This window comes from Microcebus murinus, chromosome 4 (genome assembly GCF_040939455.1).
Source record: "Microcebus murinus isolate Inina chromosome 4, M.murinus_Inina_mat1.0, whole genome shotgun sequence".
Classification (NCBI taxonomy): Eukaryota; Metazoa; Chordata; class Mammalia; order Primates; family Cheirogaleidae; genus Microcebus; species Microcebus murinus.
Window position 1 is genome coordinate 104,321,627 of NC_134107.1, and position 21,147 is coordinate 104,342,773.

The 21,147-nt window shown below is 38.4% G+C and overlaps 2 protein-coding genes across 4 annotated transcripts in view; both read right to left on the reverse strand.

The window, feature by feature from the left end:
- Positions 1-3,147: 3,147 nt before the first annotated feature.
- On the reverse strand, positions 3,148-4,074 carry LOC105881619 (olfactory receptor 10G9). The gene has a single exon (XM_076001340.1). It carries the CDS (start codon positions 4,072-4,074, stop codon positions 3,148-3,150), a length of 927 nt encoding a protein of 308 aa, XP_075857455.1.
- Positions 4,075-15,129: 11,055 nt separating this feature from the next.
- Positions 15,130-21,147, reverse strand: part of LOC105881620 (rho GTPase-activating protein 20-like) — a 59,313-nt gene continuing 53,295 nt past the window's right edge. For 2 of the 3 annotated variants that reach the window (XM_076002648.1, XM_076002645.1), the window contains one exon: positions 15,130-20,948. The gene's annotated coding sequence lies outside the window, so the exon portion shown is untranslated. The remainder of the gene's footprint in view (positions 20,949-21,147) is intronic. The other variant, XM_076002646.1, reaches the window with a different exon arrangement.

A 21,147-nucleotide genomic window follows, 5' to 3' on the forward strand; every position in this document is an offset into this window, starting at 1 on the left:
TAGTTTTTAAAAAATCCTACACTGATATATGAAGTATATATATATACATATATATATATATATATACACCTATAGAAAATAGGTGCTTTGTTATTACAATGATTATTGATATTCATTAATATTGCCCTGACCACCCAAAGACAAAGAAGTTTCCTGAAATTTGTGATACCAATGTAGCCTAGAAGTTAACAGCATGGGCTTTGGTGCCAGCTAGTCTGAAATTAAACCTTGACTTTTCCTTACTAATTATGTTAATTTAAGTAACAGTATCTATCTCATAGTGTTCTTATAATGATTAAACTGAGATAATCCTTTAAAAATGTCTAGCATATCACAAGCTCAATGTTTACCATTCTGCCTCTCAATTATTCTAGAATAATTAAATTCAGCATGATTTTAATGTTTTGTTATTTTATTAAAGTTGAATTCCTTGAAAATTAATAATTACAGGAATACCAAATTTACCAACATAGTCAATTAATCAGAAGAATGATTACATTGTCAGTAATGATATTAATTACTAAAGTAATATATCAATGATTTAAAGAAAACTACTTTCTTCAAAACTACTTTTCTTCAAAAATACTATGTAACACAGGCAACAAAAGCAAAAATAATAAGTAGGACTAAATCAAACTAAAAAGTTTCTGCGCAGCAAAGGAAACAATCAACCAAATGAAAAGGCAACCACTAAAAGAGAGAAAATATTTCTGAATCATAAGCTGATAATGGATTAATATCTGAAATATATGAGGAGCTCATACAACTCAGTAGCAAAAAGAAAACAAACCAAAAGAAAACCCATATTAATCTTAATAAAAATGGACAAAGGACTTGGATAGACATTTTTCCAAAGAAAATATACAAATGGCCAAAAGGTATCTGAAAAGATGCTCAACATCACGAATCATCATGGAAAAGCAAAATCAAACTTATGGTGAAATATCACCTCACACCTGCCAGGATGGCTATTATCAAAAAGTCAAAAGCTAACAAGTGTTGGCAAAGATGTGGGAAAAAAGGGAATCCTTGTATATTGTTGGTAGAAAGAAAAATAGGCACATCCACTATAGAAAGCAGTTTGGAAATTCTTCAAAAAATAAAATTACAATATGATATAATTCTACTTCTGGGTATATATCCAAAGGAAACCAAATCATTATATCAAAGAGATATCTGCACTTATATTTATTTAGGTATTATTAACAATCGCCCATATATGGAAATAACATAAGTATCCATTGAAAGATTAATGTGTTAAAAAAATGTGGGACATATATGCAATGGAATATTAGTAAGCCTTAAAAAAGAAGTCTGTTTTTTGTGACAATATGGATGAACCGGAGGACATTATGCTTAGAGAAATAAGCCAGACACAGAAAAACAAATACTGTATGATTTCACTTATATGTGGTATCTCAAAAAAAGTCAAACTCAGAGTAAGAGAATAGAATGGTGGTTACCAGGGTCTGGGAGTTGGAAAAGAGGAGAAATTGGTCAGCAAATGAAAAGCTGCATGTAGTTATAAGATGAGTAAGTTCTGGAGACCTAATATATAGCATGTTCATTATGGGTAATAATAACCTATTTTATATTTGACTTTTGCTAAAAGTATAGATTCAAGTGTTCTCAATACTCACACATACAAAGGTAACTATATGAAATGATCAATATGATAATAGCTTAATCATGGTAATCATTTCAATACATATATCAAAACAATACATTGTAAGTCATAAATATATATATTTATTATCTATCAGGTATATGTCAATAAAATTGGGAAAATAAATTACTATGTAATTTATTTGGGAATCATTGAAATAATTTGTAAAGAGAATGATTCTTAGAAATCATTATCGTGACTCCAGGTTTTAAAACCTTTTATTTAGAATTTATTATGAATCAGCATTGCTCAAGACACTTCTATTAACTCAATTTAATCCTCATCAGAGTATTTTGAGAGAGGGTCTTTAGGGTTGGGAAATTGAGGAACAGGACATAAGATGCTTTCTAAACTTATTCGAATGTCTATTTGTCTTGGTTGCATGCAGTTCTGGCACTTCTAGTCATTATATGCAGATGCCCACAAGTATGTGCTGCGTTTGGGCTGCATAGCTGTGCATTAAGTTTTTTAGAGTGTTCTTCCTGTGCTAGGCCTAACTTTTCTAATTTGTAAATGAAACATGTTGAAATTATATGGTAACATTACCTAATTATATTTTCATTTTTCTACTTTCTAAAGGGAACACACCTTTGGTGTGTTCTATAACGTGGGGTGTCCCTGCCCTGGAGCAGGTTGTGATTTCCAAGAGGGTGGCAGAATTGCTATCTGGACAGTGTGACCAGCCACCACCATCTGTAGAGAAAGTGTCCAGCGTAGCCCTGTTCTGTGCTAAATATGGGTATCTGGTTAGGTAGAACAGGGAATTCAGAATATGTGATAGAAACCAGAGCATCTGCTACTAACTTCATCCCGAACCCATTCACCAACCTGAAAAGCCCGCAGGGCTCTTACAAGATGGCAATGGCTCCCAGTTACTGAAAGCAGCACGCCAGTGCCAGAGATGGAAAGACTGCATGAAGGAAGATTAGGACTTTTTCAATGTAGGGGCAATTAACAGGGCCAAAACATGCGTGGGAGGAGGATTAATCACCTTGGACCCTCTCTCTCTCTCTCACGCGCACACAACCACAGCTGTGAGAAGAGTTAAGAAGGAATTTGCACAGCTGCAGGCTGAGGAAATGACCTCTGATATTTGTTGCTGTCCTTGAACAGTGTCCCCATGATGACAAATTCCCAAGTTTGTGTGCACAGAAATAAAAAAATGAGCATACCATAAACTTAGATATGTGAGTAACTCAATTCTGGTACCTGAGATCAAGTTAGAATATTTATTTTTTAAAAAGGGAAAACAAACCTATTGCAAATACAAATGTCAATATTCAGAATATAAGTACACTCACCATAAATAAAAGCTATGATTTAAAAAGTTCTTAGAAATCTTTTTAAAAGAAATATTTCTGAGTAGGTGGTTTTGAAAAATGTTTAACACTGAGAATTATGCATACAATAAACTTCATAATAACTAAATTTTATTACTAATTTTGAAAATTAGCGTATTTACTCTCCAGTGTTTATTTGCTCTAAGAATGTGATAGTTTGTCTTTAATCTTTAATAGAGCTTTCTTCACTTCTTTGTTCCTCAGGGTGTACACAACAGGGTTGAGAAGGGGTGTCAATACACTGTAGAAAACTGCCACAATGCCATCCACAGCATCCCTGGAGCCTGGCCTCAGATAAATGAAAAGACCAGGACCAAAGAAACAAAGGACCACAATACAGTGGGAGGCACAGGTCTGAAAGGCTCTGTGTCTGCCCTCTGAGGTGCGGATCCTCAGGATGGAACAGACGATGGACACGTAGGACAGTGCTATCAGGAGAAAGCAGCCCGAGGCCACCATGCCAACGCTCACAAAGATGACCATCTCAATGGTGGCGGTGTCCGCACAGGCCAGTTTGAGGATAGGTGGGGCATCACACAGATAGTGCTGGATCTGGTTGGGCCCACAGAAGGGCAAACGGAATGTCAGTATGGTCTGGACAGCAGAGTGCAGACAGCCACTGAGCCAAGTGCTGGTGGCCAGGAGGGCACAGGTTCTCCCACTCATCATGCTGGCATACCTGAGTGGGTAAGTGATGGCCAGGTAGCGATCATAGGACATGACCGTGTAGAGGAAACACTCTGTGCTCCCCAGGAGGTGGAAGCAATAGAGCTGGGCCATGCAGCTGTGGAAGGAGATAGCTCCGCCACCCGGGGACACCAAGGTCATGAGCATTTTGGGCACCGTGACAGTGGAGAACCACATGTCAATGAAGGACAGGTTGGTGAGGAAGTAGTACATGGGGGTGTGGAGGTGAGAATCCAGCCTGATCACCAGCAGGATGAGGAGGTTCCCCAGCACAGTGAGCACATAAATCACCAGGAAGATCCCAAAGAGGGGGGTGTCCAGCGCTGGGGCATGGGGAAGGCCCCTGAGGATGAACATCGTCACAAGGCTCACGTTTGACATTTCTTCTCCCCCTTGATCTCTCTCCCTGTGGGGATATAGAGACCACCCAGAATTTAGCAGTTAATTAAAAACTAAGTGTCCATTTTCTATGTAGCAATTGCATCAAGCATGATAAATAACTCAAGAGTTATAGTGAAATTTGTTTGCACAAAGCTTCTTTGGTAAGAGTGTTGGCGAAATATTTTAGTATCTCTCTCTTACACATTCATGCACAACTGCACACACACAAATAGAGATTAACATGACAAAGAAATAAGAACAAACATATTGTATTAGATTCCTATTTTTGTTTTAAAAATTACTATAAACTTATTGGCACACAACATGCAAATTTATTATTTCACCTTTTCTGTGGGTCGGGCCAGCTGTGCCCTCTGCTCATTGTCTCCCAGGTTTTAATCAAGGTGTCAACTGGGGCTGCAGTCTCATCTGAGGCTCAGAACCCTCTACCAAGCTACTTGAGGTTGTTTGAAGGATTCCGTTCCTTACAGTTTTAGGACAGAAGTCCCAGTTTTATTCTGGTTTTTACCCTGGGTCCTAGGATCCTATCCACCTGGTCTTCACAACATGACAGTTTCTTCAAAGCCAGCAGGAGAGTCTAGCTTTCCATGACAGTGTTATGTTGCATTATGTAATCAAGAAATTATTTCCCATCATATTTGTAGGTCACACACACACTCAAAGGGAGGGTTTTAAATGAGGAGTGCATACCAGTGGGAAGTAATGTTGGGGTTTACTTGCAATCCTACTTAGCCATATTATATAATATCTTTGCTTCAGGGTTCATAGGAAAACTTGGAAAAACTGTTTGTTGGTAGCAATGATACATCTAAAGTCTACAGTATACCTAAATCATTCTCTAGTTTCCTCACAAGTCACTTGGCATTACTAACATCACCCACCTCACACAGCAGTTGTAAGTATTAAAAAAGATGATACATTTAAAGTACTTAGGACAGCCTGGCAGGTGATACCTGCTCAATAATGACAGTGCATCATACAACATTGTACCTTGCAACAGTATTGCAGAATTGCTTTTTTGTTCTTAGAGAAAGATAGTAAATATTTAGTGTCCCCAGAGACTCCTCAATTTAATAGCTAAGGTTTTCTGGCATGTTTGATAACTGGTACTCTTACTGGTGCCCCCACCAACATCTGCTTTTAAAGGACTTGCCTCAGGTGTCACGCAGATAGGAATGTCGACAAGACTCCATAGTGGAATTCCCAAAACTTCCCCAATGATCAAGAAAATATTAAGCTTCAGACATGACTGTCCCCCTGATTCTCTTACATTTGACCATCCTCTATGAGGCTCTAAGAACATGATGTTCATATGTGCTGTCCCATCCACAATGTGCTGGCTAGGCCCAGCTTTCTATCATACACACTTCTATCCTAGATGTCTAAGTATTTTGTAACCTTGGTTTTGTTAGAGATGCTGTTTCCTCTACCATCTTCCCCTGCCACTCATGTTGATAAACCAAGCAATGCTCTCATAAAAGAAGGCAATTCCACAGAGTCAGTGTTTCTTACTTAACACCTATGATCTGAGACAGGAAAAATGAATGGAGACTGTGTTAGCTTGTTGTCAAGAAAACTTGGGATTATGTACCATTGAAGTTGAGGCAGAAATGAGGTTTTTGCCTAAACACAAAGTGTTCTCTTAGTTCAGAATTGTTACTTTTTCCTCAGTGAGAAAAGAATATGAAACTGGTTCACCAAAACAGAGAAACCAGGATGTCTGCTCTTAGCAAAGCCAAGGTAAAATGTTATTCTATCCCTGGCAAATGTGGCTTAAGTTACATTAAGGCTATATTTTTCAATTGTGTGAATATTAATAAATAGCAGAGACTGAATTATTGTGATCACCAACATGGATATCAGAATTCCAAAAATGGAACAAATATAACTCTGAAATTTCTACTGTATCAGGAGGACGAAATCTCCAGAATAGATTCATAATCAGATTTGATAAAATATGAAAATTTCTATAAAGTGAAGTCCAAGGTAATGTAAGACTTAAATCAGGAGTCTCAATTAAAAGCATTAATGTTTTACTTGAACATTCATGAGTAGCAACCTAGTCTCTATTTGTATGCCTTCAATTATCATCTATCTATCTATCCTTCTATTTATCTATCTAGATTACTGATTTCAGAAAGAATGTCTAACAACTCCCAAGGATCTTAGCTGTGAATAGAATTTGAGATGAAAGAACAAAAGCAGAGGAAACTACATCTACCTAAGAACTCACCTTATAATATGTGAATCATTTCAGTAGTAAAACTCATCTGAGTTTTCCCCCCAAATTCTTCACTCTCCCCATGCTATTTACAGGCACTAGCTGCAAAGAACACATAAACAGTGTTAAGATAGAGTGGTCCTTTTCTAGTTAAGAACCAAACAAGCTGAAGTGTAGGAAACAAACTAACATGGGTAGGAGCTTAACTTGATTTGTGTCTCAGGGGAGTGGATTGCTCTGAGGTTTTCAGATTCCCTTGATGAGCACAGAAACAACAGGAAGACACCAATGGAAGGTTCTTCACATGCATGCACATAATACCATGTATGTTTCTTATTGGAATGCTCCTGAGAGAAGCCCATGTATGCCTGGAACTGCTGTTTATAGCTAAGAGGAAAGAAGGAAGACTTAGGCTTTTCCCTCACCAGTGATTGACAGACACTCACAACTGCTTGCTTTCACCTTGCAATTGGCCAGAATCCAGAATGTTCCTCACATGTTTGTGCTCTTCCAATAATATCATTCTCTCAGTCACCACCTTTGTACAGTGGTTTAAAATATCCCAATTCCCAAACCTTCTTTATTGTTTATATTTGAGTTTTAAGGTGGCTTTTCCCCAAAGAAATACTTACCATACATAATGATTACCCAGCTGTATAAATGATAATGAGATTTTAGTGCTGTCATTATTTTCATTGCTTTTTACAACCATGAGTAAACATTTTGATATTTCATGTGTATATCATCTTTGCAAATTAGCTTTTTAGGATCTTTATTCATTTCTTTCTTTTGAGGTACTTTTATTTTATTGATTCATCTGAAGTTTTACAAACTGAGAATATTAATTTATATTTTACCAGGAGGTAAAATGTACTTTTAAATTTATAATCATTTAAATATATTTTTATATGTACATATTTTTTAAAATGTTCTAGGAAATTCTACCAATTGACTCTCATGTTTTCTCATCTGGTATCTTGCTTTAAGTGTTTTTCTTGCATAAAAGATTTATTAGTTTTCACTTATGCAATATTTTAATGATTTCATGTTTTATTCCTTCTTGTATATGTTTCATTCATCTGGAATTAATTTTACTTGTAATTACCTCATAAGTTGAATTAATTGTACTTGTAATTACCTCACAAGTTGAAGCTTATTATTAGCAATTTTAAGTTCTCAATTTATTTTTCTTTATTATTATTTGGTTATTAAACTCTAGCTTTATTACATTATTATTAATGAAAATGAGCTGTAAAATATTTATTTAATAATGTAATAATTTTAATTTAATATATTTGTGATTATCATCTTTTGTTTTCTTTAACATATCTTTATCTAAAAAATGTCATACTTTCATTTTTTTATTTCAGAATATTAAGGCAGCACAAATGTTTTAGGTTATATGAATCAGTTTTGTAATGTTTGAGTCCTGGCTATAAAAGTGTGCCTGTCACCCAAATAGTGTTCACAGTACCATTAGATTGGTTTATTCCCCTCTCCTCCCCCCCTCCTTCTTGGTTTCTTTCCACTGAGTTTTAATTCCCTCTGTGCACTTGTGTGTTCACTGGTTAGTTTCAATTTAATAATGAGCACATGTGGTGTTTTATTTTCCATTCTTGTGATACTTAACTTAGGAGAAGGGTCTCCAGTTCCATCCAGATTATTGAAAAAGGTATTAATTCATCTTTTTATGGCTGAGTAGTACTCCATGGTGTACATACCACATTTCATTGATGTAATATTTTAATGATTTTTTTTAATTATTGGAAAAAATCCACTCATTAATTGGTGGGCACTTGGGTTGATTCCATGTCTTTACAATTGTAAATTGTACTGCAATAAACATTCGAGTGTAGGTGTCCTTTTCATTAAATGACTTATTTTTCTTGAGGTAGATACCCAGTAGTGGAATTGCTGGATCAAATGGTAGGTCTACTTTTAGTTCTTTGAGGAATCTCCATACTGTTTTCCATAGAGGTTGCACTAATTTGCAGTCCCACCAACAGTGTGTAAGCATTTCTTTCTGCATCTACACCAGCATCTATTGTTCTGGGACTTTTTAAAAACAACACTCTAACCAGGAGGATATCTCATTGTGGTTTTAATTTGCATTTCCCTGGTGATTAGTGACATTGAGCATTTTTTCATGTTTCTTGGCCATTTGTCTTTCCTCTTTTGAGAAGCATCTGTTCATGTTTTTGCCCACATTTTAATAGGGTTGTTTATTTTCTTGCTGATTTTTTTTGCTTGAGTTCTTTGTAAATTCTTGTTATTAGCCTTTTACTGGATGTGTAGCTTGAAAATATTTTCTCCCATTCTGCAGGTTGTCTATTTGCTCTGTTGATTGTTTCCTTAGCTGTGCAGAAGGTTGTTAGTTTAATCAAATCTAAGTTATTAATTTTTGTTGTTGCCATGATTGTCATTGGGATCTTTTTCATAAATTCTTTGCTAGGCTGATATTTAGGAGAATTTTTCCTCTAGGATTTTTATGGTTTCATTTCTTCAATATCAGTTTTCTATCCATCTTGAATTAATATTTGTGAGTGGTAAGAGGTAGGAGTCCTCTTTCATTCTTCAGCATGTGGCTGTCTAACATTCCCAGCAACATTTATTGAATAGGACATCTTGTCCCCACTGTACATTGTTGTCTGCTTTGTCAGAGATCACTTTGGTGTAGGTAGATGCTTTTATGTCTGGCCTCTCTGTTCTGTTCCATTCATTTTTGTCTCCATTTTTGTATAAATCCTATGCTGTTTTGGTTACTGTAGTCATGTAGTATAGTTTGAAGTCTAGTAATGCAATGCCTCCAGATTTGTTCTTTTGCTTAGGATTTCTTTGGCTATTTGGGCTCTTCTCTGATTTGAAACAAAGCATAGAATTATTTTTTTCCAGAAGTATAACTTTAGTAACTTGATGGGAATTGCATTGAATTTGTAAATTACTTTGGGTACAATGAACACTTTAACAATATTGATTCTACCTATCCATGAACACAAGATGTTTTTCCATTTGCTTGTTTCTTCTATAATTACTTTCTTCAGCATTTCATAGTTCGTTTTATAGAGATCTTTCACTTTCTTGGTTTAGTATATTCTTAGGTTTCTTATTTTATCTAGCAATCATGAATGATACTGAGTCTTTGATTTGACTCTCAGCATGAATGTTATTAGTATATAGAAATGCTAGTATATTTATGTACATTGATTTTGTATGCTGAGACTTGGTGAATTTATTTATCAATTTCAGGAGACTCTTGGTGGGATATTTATTTATTTATTTGTTTATTTATTTCTTCAGCATATTATAGGGGTACAAATGTTATGTATATTGCCCATGGCCCCCTACCTCCTCGAGTCAGAGCTTCAAGCATGTCCATCCCCCAGTTGGTGCACATCGCACTCATTACGTATGTATATTTCCATGCCCTCCCCCCCATCTGCCAGACACCCGATAGATGTTATTCCTATATGACCACTTAGGTGTTGATCTGTTAATAATAATTTTTTGGTGAGTACATGTGGTGCTTATGTTTCCATTCTTGGGATACTTCACTTAGTAGAATGGGTTCCAGCTCTATTGAGGAAAATACAAAAGGTGCTATATCACCATTGTTCCTTAAAGCTGAATAGTACTCTATGGTATACATATACCACATTTTATTAATCCACTTATGTATTGATGGGCACTTGGGTTGTTTCCACATCTTTGCAATTGTGAATTTTGCTGCTATAAACATTCGAGTGCATGTGTCTCAGGGTATTATGGTGTTGTTTAGCCATTTGTTTAGATGAAGTAGAGTTTCCTTTATGAATCTGGGTGCACCAAGGTTGGGTGCATACATATTTAGAATTATTATGTCTTCTTGTTGAACTGTACCCTTCACCATTGATATAGTGAACTTCTTTGTTTTGTATTACTTTGTGGATTGAAGCACATACTTGGCTTATAATTTTTTACCCATTTGGCCAGCCTCTGTCTCTTGAGTGGGGAGTTCACGCCACTCAAATTTATTGAGAGAACTGATAGGTGGGGCAGATTTCTGTTCATTATGTTGGGTTGAACTTTGTTGCTTTGTTTTCTCTCTTTAGCCATTGTAGTGTCTGGGCTTTGATCTTTAGCTTTGAGTAGATTTACATTCGTGAGTGTTTATTGTGCTGATCTGTGGGTAACACTGTTTTGAGTACTTATTGTAGGGCCGGTCTTGTCTTGGTGAATTCCCTCAGTCTTTGCTTATCTGAAAATGTGTTGATTTCTCCTTTGTACACAAAACTTAGTTTTTCAGGGTACAAGATTCTAGGCTAGGCATTATTCTGTCTCAGAAGAGTGAGAATGGGGCCCCAGTCTCTTCTTGCTTGTAAGGTTTCAGTAGAGAAGTCTGGTGTTATTCGAATTGGCTTTCCTTTGTATGTTACTTGCTTCTTTCACCTTATAGCTCATAGAAGGGCCTCTTTATTTGATATTTTGGTTAGTGTGATGATTGCATGTCATGGTGTCTTCTTGTTTGCATTTAATCTCCCAGGGGTCCTTTGAGCTTCTGGCACTAAAATGTCTAGATTTTTAGCAAGGTCTGGGAAATTTTCCTCTATTATATGTTCAAATAGCTTATCCAACCCTTGCGTGTTTTCTTCTACCCCTTCTGGAATCCCTTTAACCCTCACATTAGGTTTCTTCACATAATCCCACATTTCTTGTAGGCTTTGCTCTTTTCTCTTATTTCTCTTCTCTACCTCTGTGACTGATTTATTTAATTAGAAGGCGTTATCTTCAATCTCTGAGATTCTTTCTTCTGTTTGATCTACCCTGTTCTTGAGGCTTTCCACTGTGTTTTGTAGTTCCCTGAATAGATTCTTCATTTCTAGGAGTTAGGTTTGATTTTTCTTTATTATTTCAATTTCTTTAGTGAATTTTTCTTCAAGGTCCTGGATTTTTCTTTTGAGGTTTCTTTGTGTTGGTTATCCATTTTTTCTTACAAGTTATTGAATTTTCTTACAATCCATGTTCAAAATTCTTCTTCTGTCATTGTAGTGTTCTGATTTTGGTTGATGTCCGTTTCTAAAGTGCTGGTGTTCCTCTTTGGGGGTGTGCTGTTTGAGTGTACATACTTCCAGAGTTCTTTTGCTGATTTCTTCCCATCTGGATCAGTTGTTGCTTCTTACCTTTAGATTTTTGTTTGGATAATGACACGCCCTGTTTAGTCTCTGAACCAGTAGGTGGTGTTTGTGGGTGAGATTCGACCACACCCTGTGTGATGAGTCACTAGGTGCTGTGAAAGTGTATGCAGAATGACCTCCCTGTCAGTAGGTGGCGCTTGCTGGGCAGAGGAGGCTAGAGTGTTGTTTTTGGGTCCTGTAACTAGCTCTTGTTCCTCTGGAGAGGAACTCTAGTGCCTCAGGTGGTGGGTGGGGCCCTGGGACTTCCAGGTGTGTCCTTTTCTCCACCTCAGTGAGAGCAGATCTGGAAGTGATTCTGGGCACAGCTGGGTTGAATAATCTGCCCTCAAGCACCACAAATGCTGTTAGCAGGGGTCAAAGGTCTGTTCACTGCTTCTGGACAAAGCTGTCAGGGAAGGGCTAGAATGGCCCCACTCAGCTGGAAAGTTTCCATGTGGGGATGGGGCTGTCTGAGACCTGCATTCTGGAGCAGGTCTCTCTCCTTTCCACCCTCCCCAACTATGCGGCTTCTCCCGGGCCTCTGCCAGCAGGCAAGACCTCACACCAGCGGGTCTCCCCTGGCTGTGATGGGGGCCGGGAGTTTCCCTGCATAGGATCGCAGCCTGAGTTGGGTACACAGAACTTCTGTGGGAGGATGGTTGCCTTCAAGCACACTGATCTGCCCCTGAAGGTACCCACACCTTAGTAGGCTCGTTCACGAATATCCCTTTTGTACCCCAGGACAATGCGAGACCTGGGTGCATGGATCTGGTCTGCAGGTCTGACCTCTCGGCCCCAGAATTCAATCCTTGACCCCACCAGGGAGAGGAGTGCCAGTACTAATTCACCCATTGGGTGCCCAAGCTGGGTCGATGTCTCAGCCTCAGGATCTGCCCTGTTCTCCTGGAGTCACCAAGCCATCAGCCTCTGGGAGGGCTGGCGCGTAAGGAGCTCACCATCTGAGTACCTTTCAGTCAGCTGTAGGGCCACAAAAGGAAAGGTCCTATTCCCTGGAGATGCTTCCAGCTGGTAGTTATATTGTCTCTCTTCGCAGCCGTGGATAGGGAAGGGGGAGGGGAGAATGAAGTAATATGGTGCCTGTAGAGTGGCTCAGGTCTCTGCACAGGGAAGTGCCCCAAGGGAGTTGGGAGCCTGGTGCCATGTCCACAATAGGCTTACTACTCACTGGCGGCGGCCGTGTCTGGGCTGGTGTCTGCAGGTCTCTCCAACTGCAGAGGAGCCCACCAGCAGTCTGAGATGCAAGGGAGGGGAAAGTTAACTGTGCCACCTACCCTTGTCTGCCGGTCTCCAAGCTTCTCGGGAGCTCTCTTCTTCCAGTTCTCCTCCACAACCTCTTTCTGTGGAGTCTCCTGTAGTCTCACGTACCCCTCCTTCTGACCCTCATCTGATGTATGCTTGTCTGCTTGCTTATCTCCTCTACTTTCTTCTAAAATCTGTCTTTTTTACAGAGACACTCTGGCTGGCAGTTTCTCTCATCCACCATCTTGTTCCACCCTGAAATCCTGACCACATTTTGGAAATGCATATTTGTTTATGAATAAAAACAAAATCAGGAAATAAATGTTTACATGTTCATACAATGGGATATCACATTTTGGCAATATGCAATATGTAATTTGGTTAGTTAAAAGAAGTCAGGCACAGAAAGTAAATATTGCATGTTCTCACTCACATGTGAAAGCTAAAAAAAATTTGAGCTCATAGAAGCAGAGAGTATAACCATGGTTATTATAGGCTGGGAAGGTTAGGATGAGAAAAGGAAGGATGGAAAGAGATCAGTTAACAGCTACAAAATTATAGCTAGATAGCAAGAATGAGTTCTGGTATTCTATACAATTGTAGGGTAAATGGTGTTAACAATAATTTATCATATATTTTCAAAAAGCTAGAAGAGAAAATTTTGAATGTCCTCAACACAAAGAAATGATAAATCTTTGAGGGGATAGATATGCTAATTACCCTAATGTGATTATTACACATTATATACATATACATCATTCTGTATTCCATAAACATATACAATTATTATGAGTCAACTAAAAATAAAAAATAAATTTAAAAAATCAAAGAAATTAAGAAGAAGATCCCAAAAGCAATCATAGCAACATCAGAAATAAATAAATGGGCTCTGATCAAATGGAGAAACTTTTGCACAGCCAAGGAAACTATCATTAGAATGAATAGACAACCTACAGAATGGAAAAAAATACTTGCATGCTACACATCTGATAAAGGGCTGATAACAAGAATATATTTAGAACTCAGGAAAATCAGCAAGAAAAAAATCAAACATCCCCATTAAAAAGTGGGCAAAGGACATGAATTAAAACTTTTCAAAAGAAGATAGACTAATTGCTAACAAACATATGAAAAAAATGCTCAACATCTCCAATCACCAGAGAAATGCAAACCAAAACCACAATAAGATATCACTTTGCTCCTGTGATAATGGCTTTTATCAGAAAGTCTCAAAACAACAAATGTTAGCATGGATGTGGAGAGCTAGGAACACTCTTACACTGCTGGTGGGACTGCCAACTAGTACAACCTCTGTGAAAAGTAATATGGAGATACCTCAAAGAACTAAAAGTGAAACTACCATTTGATCAGCAATCTTACTACTGGGTATTTACTCAAAGGAAAAAAAGACATTCTATAAAAAAGACATCTGCACTCAAATGTTTATAGCAGCACAATTTACATTTGCAAAGATGTGGAAACAATGCAAGTGCGCATAAATACATGAGTGGCTTAATAAAACGTGGTATATGTATATCATGGAGTACTACTCAAGCCATAAAATAATGGTATTCTCTTATTATCCTGGATGGAGCTGGAGCCCATTATTCTAAATGAAGTATCACAAGAATGCAAAAGCAAGCACCACATGTTCCACATTACACATTAAATTGGCACTAATTGATCAATACTTACGTGCACATATGGAAGTAGCATTCATTGGGTGTTGAGGAGGTGCAAAGAGGATAGGTAAATTCACACCTAATGGGTGTGGTGCATAATGTCTGGGGGCTGGGCAAGCTTGTAACCCTGACTCAGGCAGCTGAAAGGCAATTTATGTAACCAAAGCGTTTGTACCCCAATAATATTCTGACATTTATAAAATGGGTACTGATCAATTTGCAGCATCAAAACATTAAATATAGGTAAACTGGAGGCTAAAAGTAGTTCCCTCAATAAAGAAGTCATGATTCCTTGCCCCCCCCAAAAAAACTAATATTTAGTGAAAACAGCAAATTTCAGTAAAATTATGTTAGTAAAATTTCAAAGCCTTGCAATATGGTGTTTAGGGACACTAACATATAAGGTAAAACTCAAGGAAAAAAAGTGGAATAAATAAATAGAAAATTCAAGAGCATGATGACTTCTAGGGAAAGTGAATAGAATGGGATGTGTGAGGACCCACTGGGAACTTGCAAGATGCTGGCATTATTCTTGTCCATAAACTGGATAAGGGGACACATGTGTCAATGTATTATAGTTCTTTATACTTTGCATATTTCTCATTAAGATTATTCCATTTAATGTTTGATAAAATCTTTTTAAAAGTTTTTATTATTTTTTTCTCTCCCTCCTATCTCAAAATCTTTTTTCTAAACAAAAGACATCCAACAGGACAATGAAGAACAGCTTTCTAATGGTATCATTATGATAGAATATTACTGAACCAAAAGTTAAATTAGTATTTTAGACAAAATGTAAAATATAGAATGATAAATAATAGGGTGGGACTGTTTCTCACTAATTTAGCAGTCCAATAATTAAAGTATTTTTCCCCTATTACCCTAAGTGAACTAAGACAAAATATAACAATGAGTGTAATAATGCTATTCTCTCAGCTTGAATAATTACTTTTGTAAAGGTAAAAGTATTGTTGATCATAAAAGAAAAAATTCCAAATTGAATAATTGAAACCATTATTTCTGACTGGTTATTTATTCTTTCAATCAATTTGATTTAGAACAAATCAACACAGTCCAGGGAGAGAAGGGAATAAACAGAACAGGCCTTGACCCCTGTGAACATGCCTTTGAAAACCCCCCTTCCCAGTCCTCCCCATGCCATGTCACTGGCCATCTTCTTAGTTTCACTTTCAGTATGTATATTATAGGTTTCAACTTTGGATATCATCATCATAGTTTTGCTCTCTGTAGACACTGTAGGTAATACAAAACAAGTAAGTGAAATTCACAATAGGTATTGGTTTTATAACACATTCAGAAAGGATCAACAAGAAATAACTGGAAAATACAGGGATATCTGCCAGAAATTTTGGAGGAGGACAGAGAAGCCTTTAAAGAAATCAGAATCCAGCTGGAGTTGGATCTTGTATGTCAAACTCTTTTAGTAAACAGAGATGCCAAGAACACACAACAATGACAGCTTGGACCTAATACTTTCCCCTTGTTGTGCAGAGCAAAACAAAGCCAAATCCACACTTTGTCACACAGAATCACAGCACAGTCACTACTCCATGGGTTCCCCTACCTATCTTCTGTTCTGACACACATGCTGCCTGTTCATAGCCAGGACCTCTTTCCAGGTCTAAGCCCAATGGGCAGGGTTTGGAAGTGACACAGTACACATACCTCTGCTTTGCCTATAAGAAACCTGCTTCAGGACCTGGCCACAAGTCCTTCTCTTTACAGCACTTTATGGTATACAAGTAACAGAATTCCATTGGAAGCCATGGAGATGCACTTCTCCCACTTTTTCAACAACTCTGAGAACAATAAGCTGAGGGTTTATCCAGTGTAGGCATTTGAAGATAAAATAATGCAGCCAAGAGGAAGAAGTGCCAGTGTGGGGTGGGAAGAGGAGGAGAGGATGGAGGAGGATGAAGAAAATAAAGATGAAGAAGCAGAAGGTCCATGGGAAGGGTCCCATCCCTCCATCTTGAGCACTACCTTGTCCTCAAGAGATGGCAGGTCCAGAGTCAGAAAACCAGCCCAAGAGTCTTCATTCTGCCATTCGGTCCTTAAGTGTCCTTAGACAAGTTACTTTAATTCTTTGTGTCTTAGTCCCAACATTGTAAAATGGAGATGATAATAATACCTGTGTTCTCAAGCTCAAAAATATTTGTGAGAATAAAAATGTTTTCTAACCTACAAACGTGGTGGAAGTGTTAGCTACTTATCTGTTTCTACAAATGCTCAGGAAGGAAGACCAGTTGATGTAATACTTTCTTCAGCAATGATTTCACTTCCTTGCTCCTCAGGCTGTAGATCAAGGAGGTCAGCATCGGGGTTACCAGGTTATTCAGGATCTGAACATCTACACCCAGACAGGGGCTTTGGGTTGACCTCTGGTATATGAGGACCACTAGCAGGTAGAAAAGCAGGATGGCAGTGAGATTGCCACTGCAGGTGGAGAAAGCAATGTCGGCCCTTGGCAGAGCAGATCTGCAGGATGGAACAGATGATGTGACTACAGGAGGAAGAATAAGAAGAAAAGACCAAGGGGCATGAGGCCCATGTTAATGAACTCCACCATCTTTAGAGCTGACATGTCTGCAAAAGCCAGCTTCAGCATCATTGTAATATCAAGAAGTAATAGTCCACCTCACTGGGGCCATGGCAGGGCAATTGGAAGGTTAGAGTGGTGAGAAATGTGGCCTGAATGTAGCCCAAAAATGAGGTCCCCCAAGGGGAGGATGCTGCTTACTCTGTGGCTCATGACAATGGTATAGTGTAGATGGTGACATATAGCAACAAAGAAGTTGTAGGCCATCACCGAATATAGGAAACTCTCAGTATTGCCCAGGAAATGGTGAAAGAAGAGCTGGGACCTGCAACCTACATAACAGATGGTGTGGCTGTTCCCTGAGAGGTAGAGTATGATCTTGGGGATCTCACAGAAAAGAAAACTATGTGAAAAAAAGACAGCTTGCACAGGAAGAGGAATACTGGGGTATGATGCTGAGTGGAGACAAAGCCAGTAGGATGAGCAGGTTCCCCACAAGGATGAAAATGTAGAAGGACAAAAACAAAACAAAAAGCATCATCTCCAGACCCTTTATGTGCAGGAGGATAAATTCAGTCACCACCTAGAGCTTTGTAAGAGCTGTGAGAAAGTCCAACCAGGAAACCCTACGGACTCAAGATACCAAAGTCTAAACACCAATAAAAAGTTATCAAGCTTTTTGCTGATGAGTGCACTGGCTGTGTTTTTAACAAGCAACAATCTAGTTTCTTTTGAAGAGGAAAAGCAAGATTGTTATAAAAATATCAGGTAATAAGTTCCTGTTTCAGAATCACAGTCTGTTCAACTCATGAAAGGAATATTTTATAAAGACAGATGTCTTCTACAGCAAGACTAGAAGTTTAGAGACATTCAAAGCCTTCTCAGGTTAAAAAAGTTTTCATCATAGATGTATTCTGTTTGAGCATATTTATATTTTAAACACCCATGTCTTTATGTAACAAACTCCCATATTTTATGAAAGTTTTAAGTAGGCAAGAAAAATGCTACTAATTTTGGAAGACTAGGATATCTTGAGCAACCATTTTCTATTCTTTCCCATCTCTTTTTCCTGAAGCCTTTGAAAACGACTTCATTTCTAGTGAAAAAAAGAAATCAACAAATACAGCCAATGAAAAAACCTGATACCATGCTACCCAGGGTTCTTTAATCACTATTTTCTCCACTCTGGCTGCATGAATGGGCTGGTTCCTGGAATGATTCTGTGAGGACATGTGACTGCAAAATGCCACAGAAATGGCCATTGGCTTAGATTTAGAGAAAAGTCTGACATGCTTTTCTTCATTACCAGACATGCTTTTATTCTTAATGCTTTTGTTAGTAGCATATTTCTTGGCTATTTATTAAAATGTGGATGGTTTCTCTGTACAACTTCCTCTCTCTCCGTGTCCTTTATTCCTCATTTGTGACATCCTGGTCCTCTCAGGACATTAATCTCACAGACTCTTCACATAAGACATGCTTCCTCTACAGAGGATGTTTTCTCTGGCCCTCTGCTAGTAATTCTAAAACCACATGACAGGACCAATCCCGTGCTTTAACAAAGAAAAGGCTCTAAATATCTGAGTAACAATTATTTTTTGGCATAAAAATTTTACAATATCATTTCAATAAAGAGAATTATTATTTCTTCCTGCCATAAGTATTAACAATCATTATCCTTATGCTACCTCTTCCAGGTATCTTATACAAACGGGTCATAATAATCATTATCTTTATCTTATTATTGTCCCATTTCCTGTTCTTGTGGACATCAGTTTCTTATTGTGGTTAATGTCTGTGGTTCAATATTTGTCCCCAACATCATAGACAACTGTAGGCCCTGAGTCTGGGCTGGCCACTGAATCCATAGTCCAAGAGCTGACTGAGGCTCCTCCACAAGGTAGAGAATCAGAGGAGCCCTGACAACCATGCTCTACTTCCTGTGTGACTTCACACACAGCTTGAGTTTGCTTTCCACCTGGCTGGATTTTGAGCTACAGAGTCCGTCTGAATCCTGGCAGGGAGAAGTACACCACTGGGCTGACTGCACAGCTCCCAGTCCCTTAGCTGCCCTTAAGGGAATGTCATTCTGTTCCTGCTGCAGTCAGTTTTCTTCTAGGACACCAGAAGCATTTGGAGGTGGCTCCAAATGTTCTTCTAGAGAAACTATCTTTTTTTTCTCTGGTCTGGCTGCCTTTGCTTTCTTTTTGAGGGATCAGTTTTTCACACTGGCCACATCATTTCTCAACCACATGGTGGGATGAAGAGTTACAGAATGTGTTTGTGAATGCCAATCTTTTGTGTCCTTTTTGTATAAGCCAGGCAGCTGCTGGCCTGCCCTGATGAGGGACCAGGCATTCCAGAAACAAGGCCAGAACTGCTACAGTAAGAAGACAGTTTTTCTGTTTTCTTTGGCCTGAAAACTGCAATGTATTGGAGAAGTTTCAGTGGGTATAAACACACAATGTTCAGAAATCTGAGAAAAGCACTGTCCTGGGAGCTCACTGGTGTGTCTGATGGGGAAGTGTCCAGAGAGGATAAGCTGGAATATACTCTGTGGGCAAAGATTTGACCTTGAGGGTAAAACCTTCTCAGTGTTTGACCTCGAGGGAAAAACCTTCTCACTACTCTTGTCCACCTCAATCCCCATGACCAAACTCTGGTTAAAAAGCTTTTGTACATCTATTTGCAAAGACTTATGTAGTTTGAGATAATCCTCCTCTTCATGCAAGAGAACAGATTCCTGGAGACTTTTATGCTGCTTCTTGAACAAATACCCAAGAGAAAGGACAATTTGCCTCTACAGTCATTTATGTTGTGCTCTGAGCTGAGCTGGTGTTTCCTTGAACTCTTGAAGGCATCTGCTGCGTGTGGTGGGGAGTTTCCAGTTATATCCAAATCAAACAGCAATTCTTGGAATGATTCTGTGAGGACACAGAAATGGCCAATGGTTTAGATTTATAGAACATTTTCAAACAATTTCCTTCCTTACCAGACAAGCTTGTCTTCATAATGTTTTGATTAGTGCAATTTTTCTTGTTTGTATCAGTGCTTATGAATAAACTCTGTTTTAAAACTCTGTCTTACCCCCTGCATGTAGAGGTTAATTCTGCTTCAGATAGTACTCATCTTTTTGACAAAGAATAGCATCACAGATGGACTTCACAGCTTTTTTCTGACAAAAATTCCCTCAGATAGGAAAGCTATGGATCCAGATAGTAGATGCTGGGCTTTCAGCAGCACCAGTTTTTTTGTTTTTCGTTTTTATTTTTTATTTTTTGAGACAGAGTTTCACTTCTGTTGCCCAGGCTAGAGTGCCATGGCATCAGCCTAGCTCGCAGCAACCTCAAACTCCTAGACTCAAGCGATCCTCTTGCCTCAGCCTCCCGGGTAGCTGGGACTATAGGCATGTACCACCATGCCCGGCTAATTTTTTCTACATATTTTTAGTTGGCAAATTAATTTCTTTCTATCTTCTAGTAGAGACAGGGGTCTCACTCTTGCTCAGGCTGGTCTCGAACTCCTGAGCTTAAACGATCCTCCCACCTTGGCCTCCCAGAGTGCTAGGATTACAGGTGTGAGCCATCATGCCTGGCCCAACAGCACCAGTTTTGCCTTACATTTTTGCTGCCTCTGGTGCAGATATAGACAGGTGGCAGGGTGCCAGTCAGGGCCTCAGCAGGATCCTGCAGCAGGACACTTATGCACACTATAACATTCACTGCCTTGGTTTCACAAGGCTGGACCATTTGAGCATCTTCTTATTCAGGATGGTCCAAGAGGAAGTCATTGAGTGATAAAAGATATTCCACCCCAGGTTGGCCAAGGTCACCAATGAACATTAATAGAGAGTCTATACTTCTGCTCCATTTGCCAAGTTTCTTTGCCACATCATGGCATGGGGGCATAAACATTCTCATTCAGTTCATTATCCAAGCTGACATATGAGGAGAAGTGACTCAGTTGGAAGTGAGAAATATCTGTAAAAAAATAAAACCATGATTAACACTTCTACTTAGTACAAATATTGCCCATACTGCCTTAGAAACAAACTATGGTGCTTAGTTTATTTCTCTTTTCATGTGGAGTATTCTAATTCCTACTCTTAAGAAAGAAAGTATTTTTTACAATCTTGCCAAATGTTAGAACAGAATAAAAGAAGAAATACCTGTTGGGATA

What these genes read in the sequence shown, in the direction of transcription:
- LOC105881619 (XM_076001340.1), bottom strand. Translation starts at nt 4,074, where the DNA reads ATGTCAAACGTGAGCCTTGTGACGATGTTCATCCTCAGGGGCCTTCCC.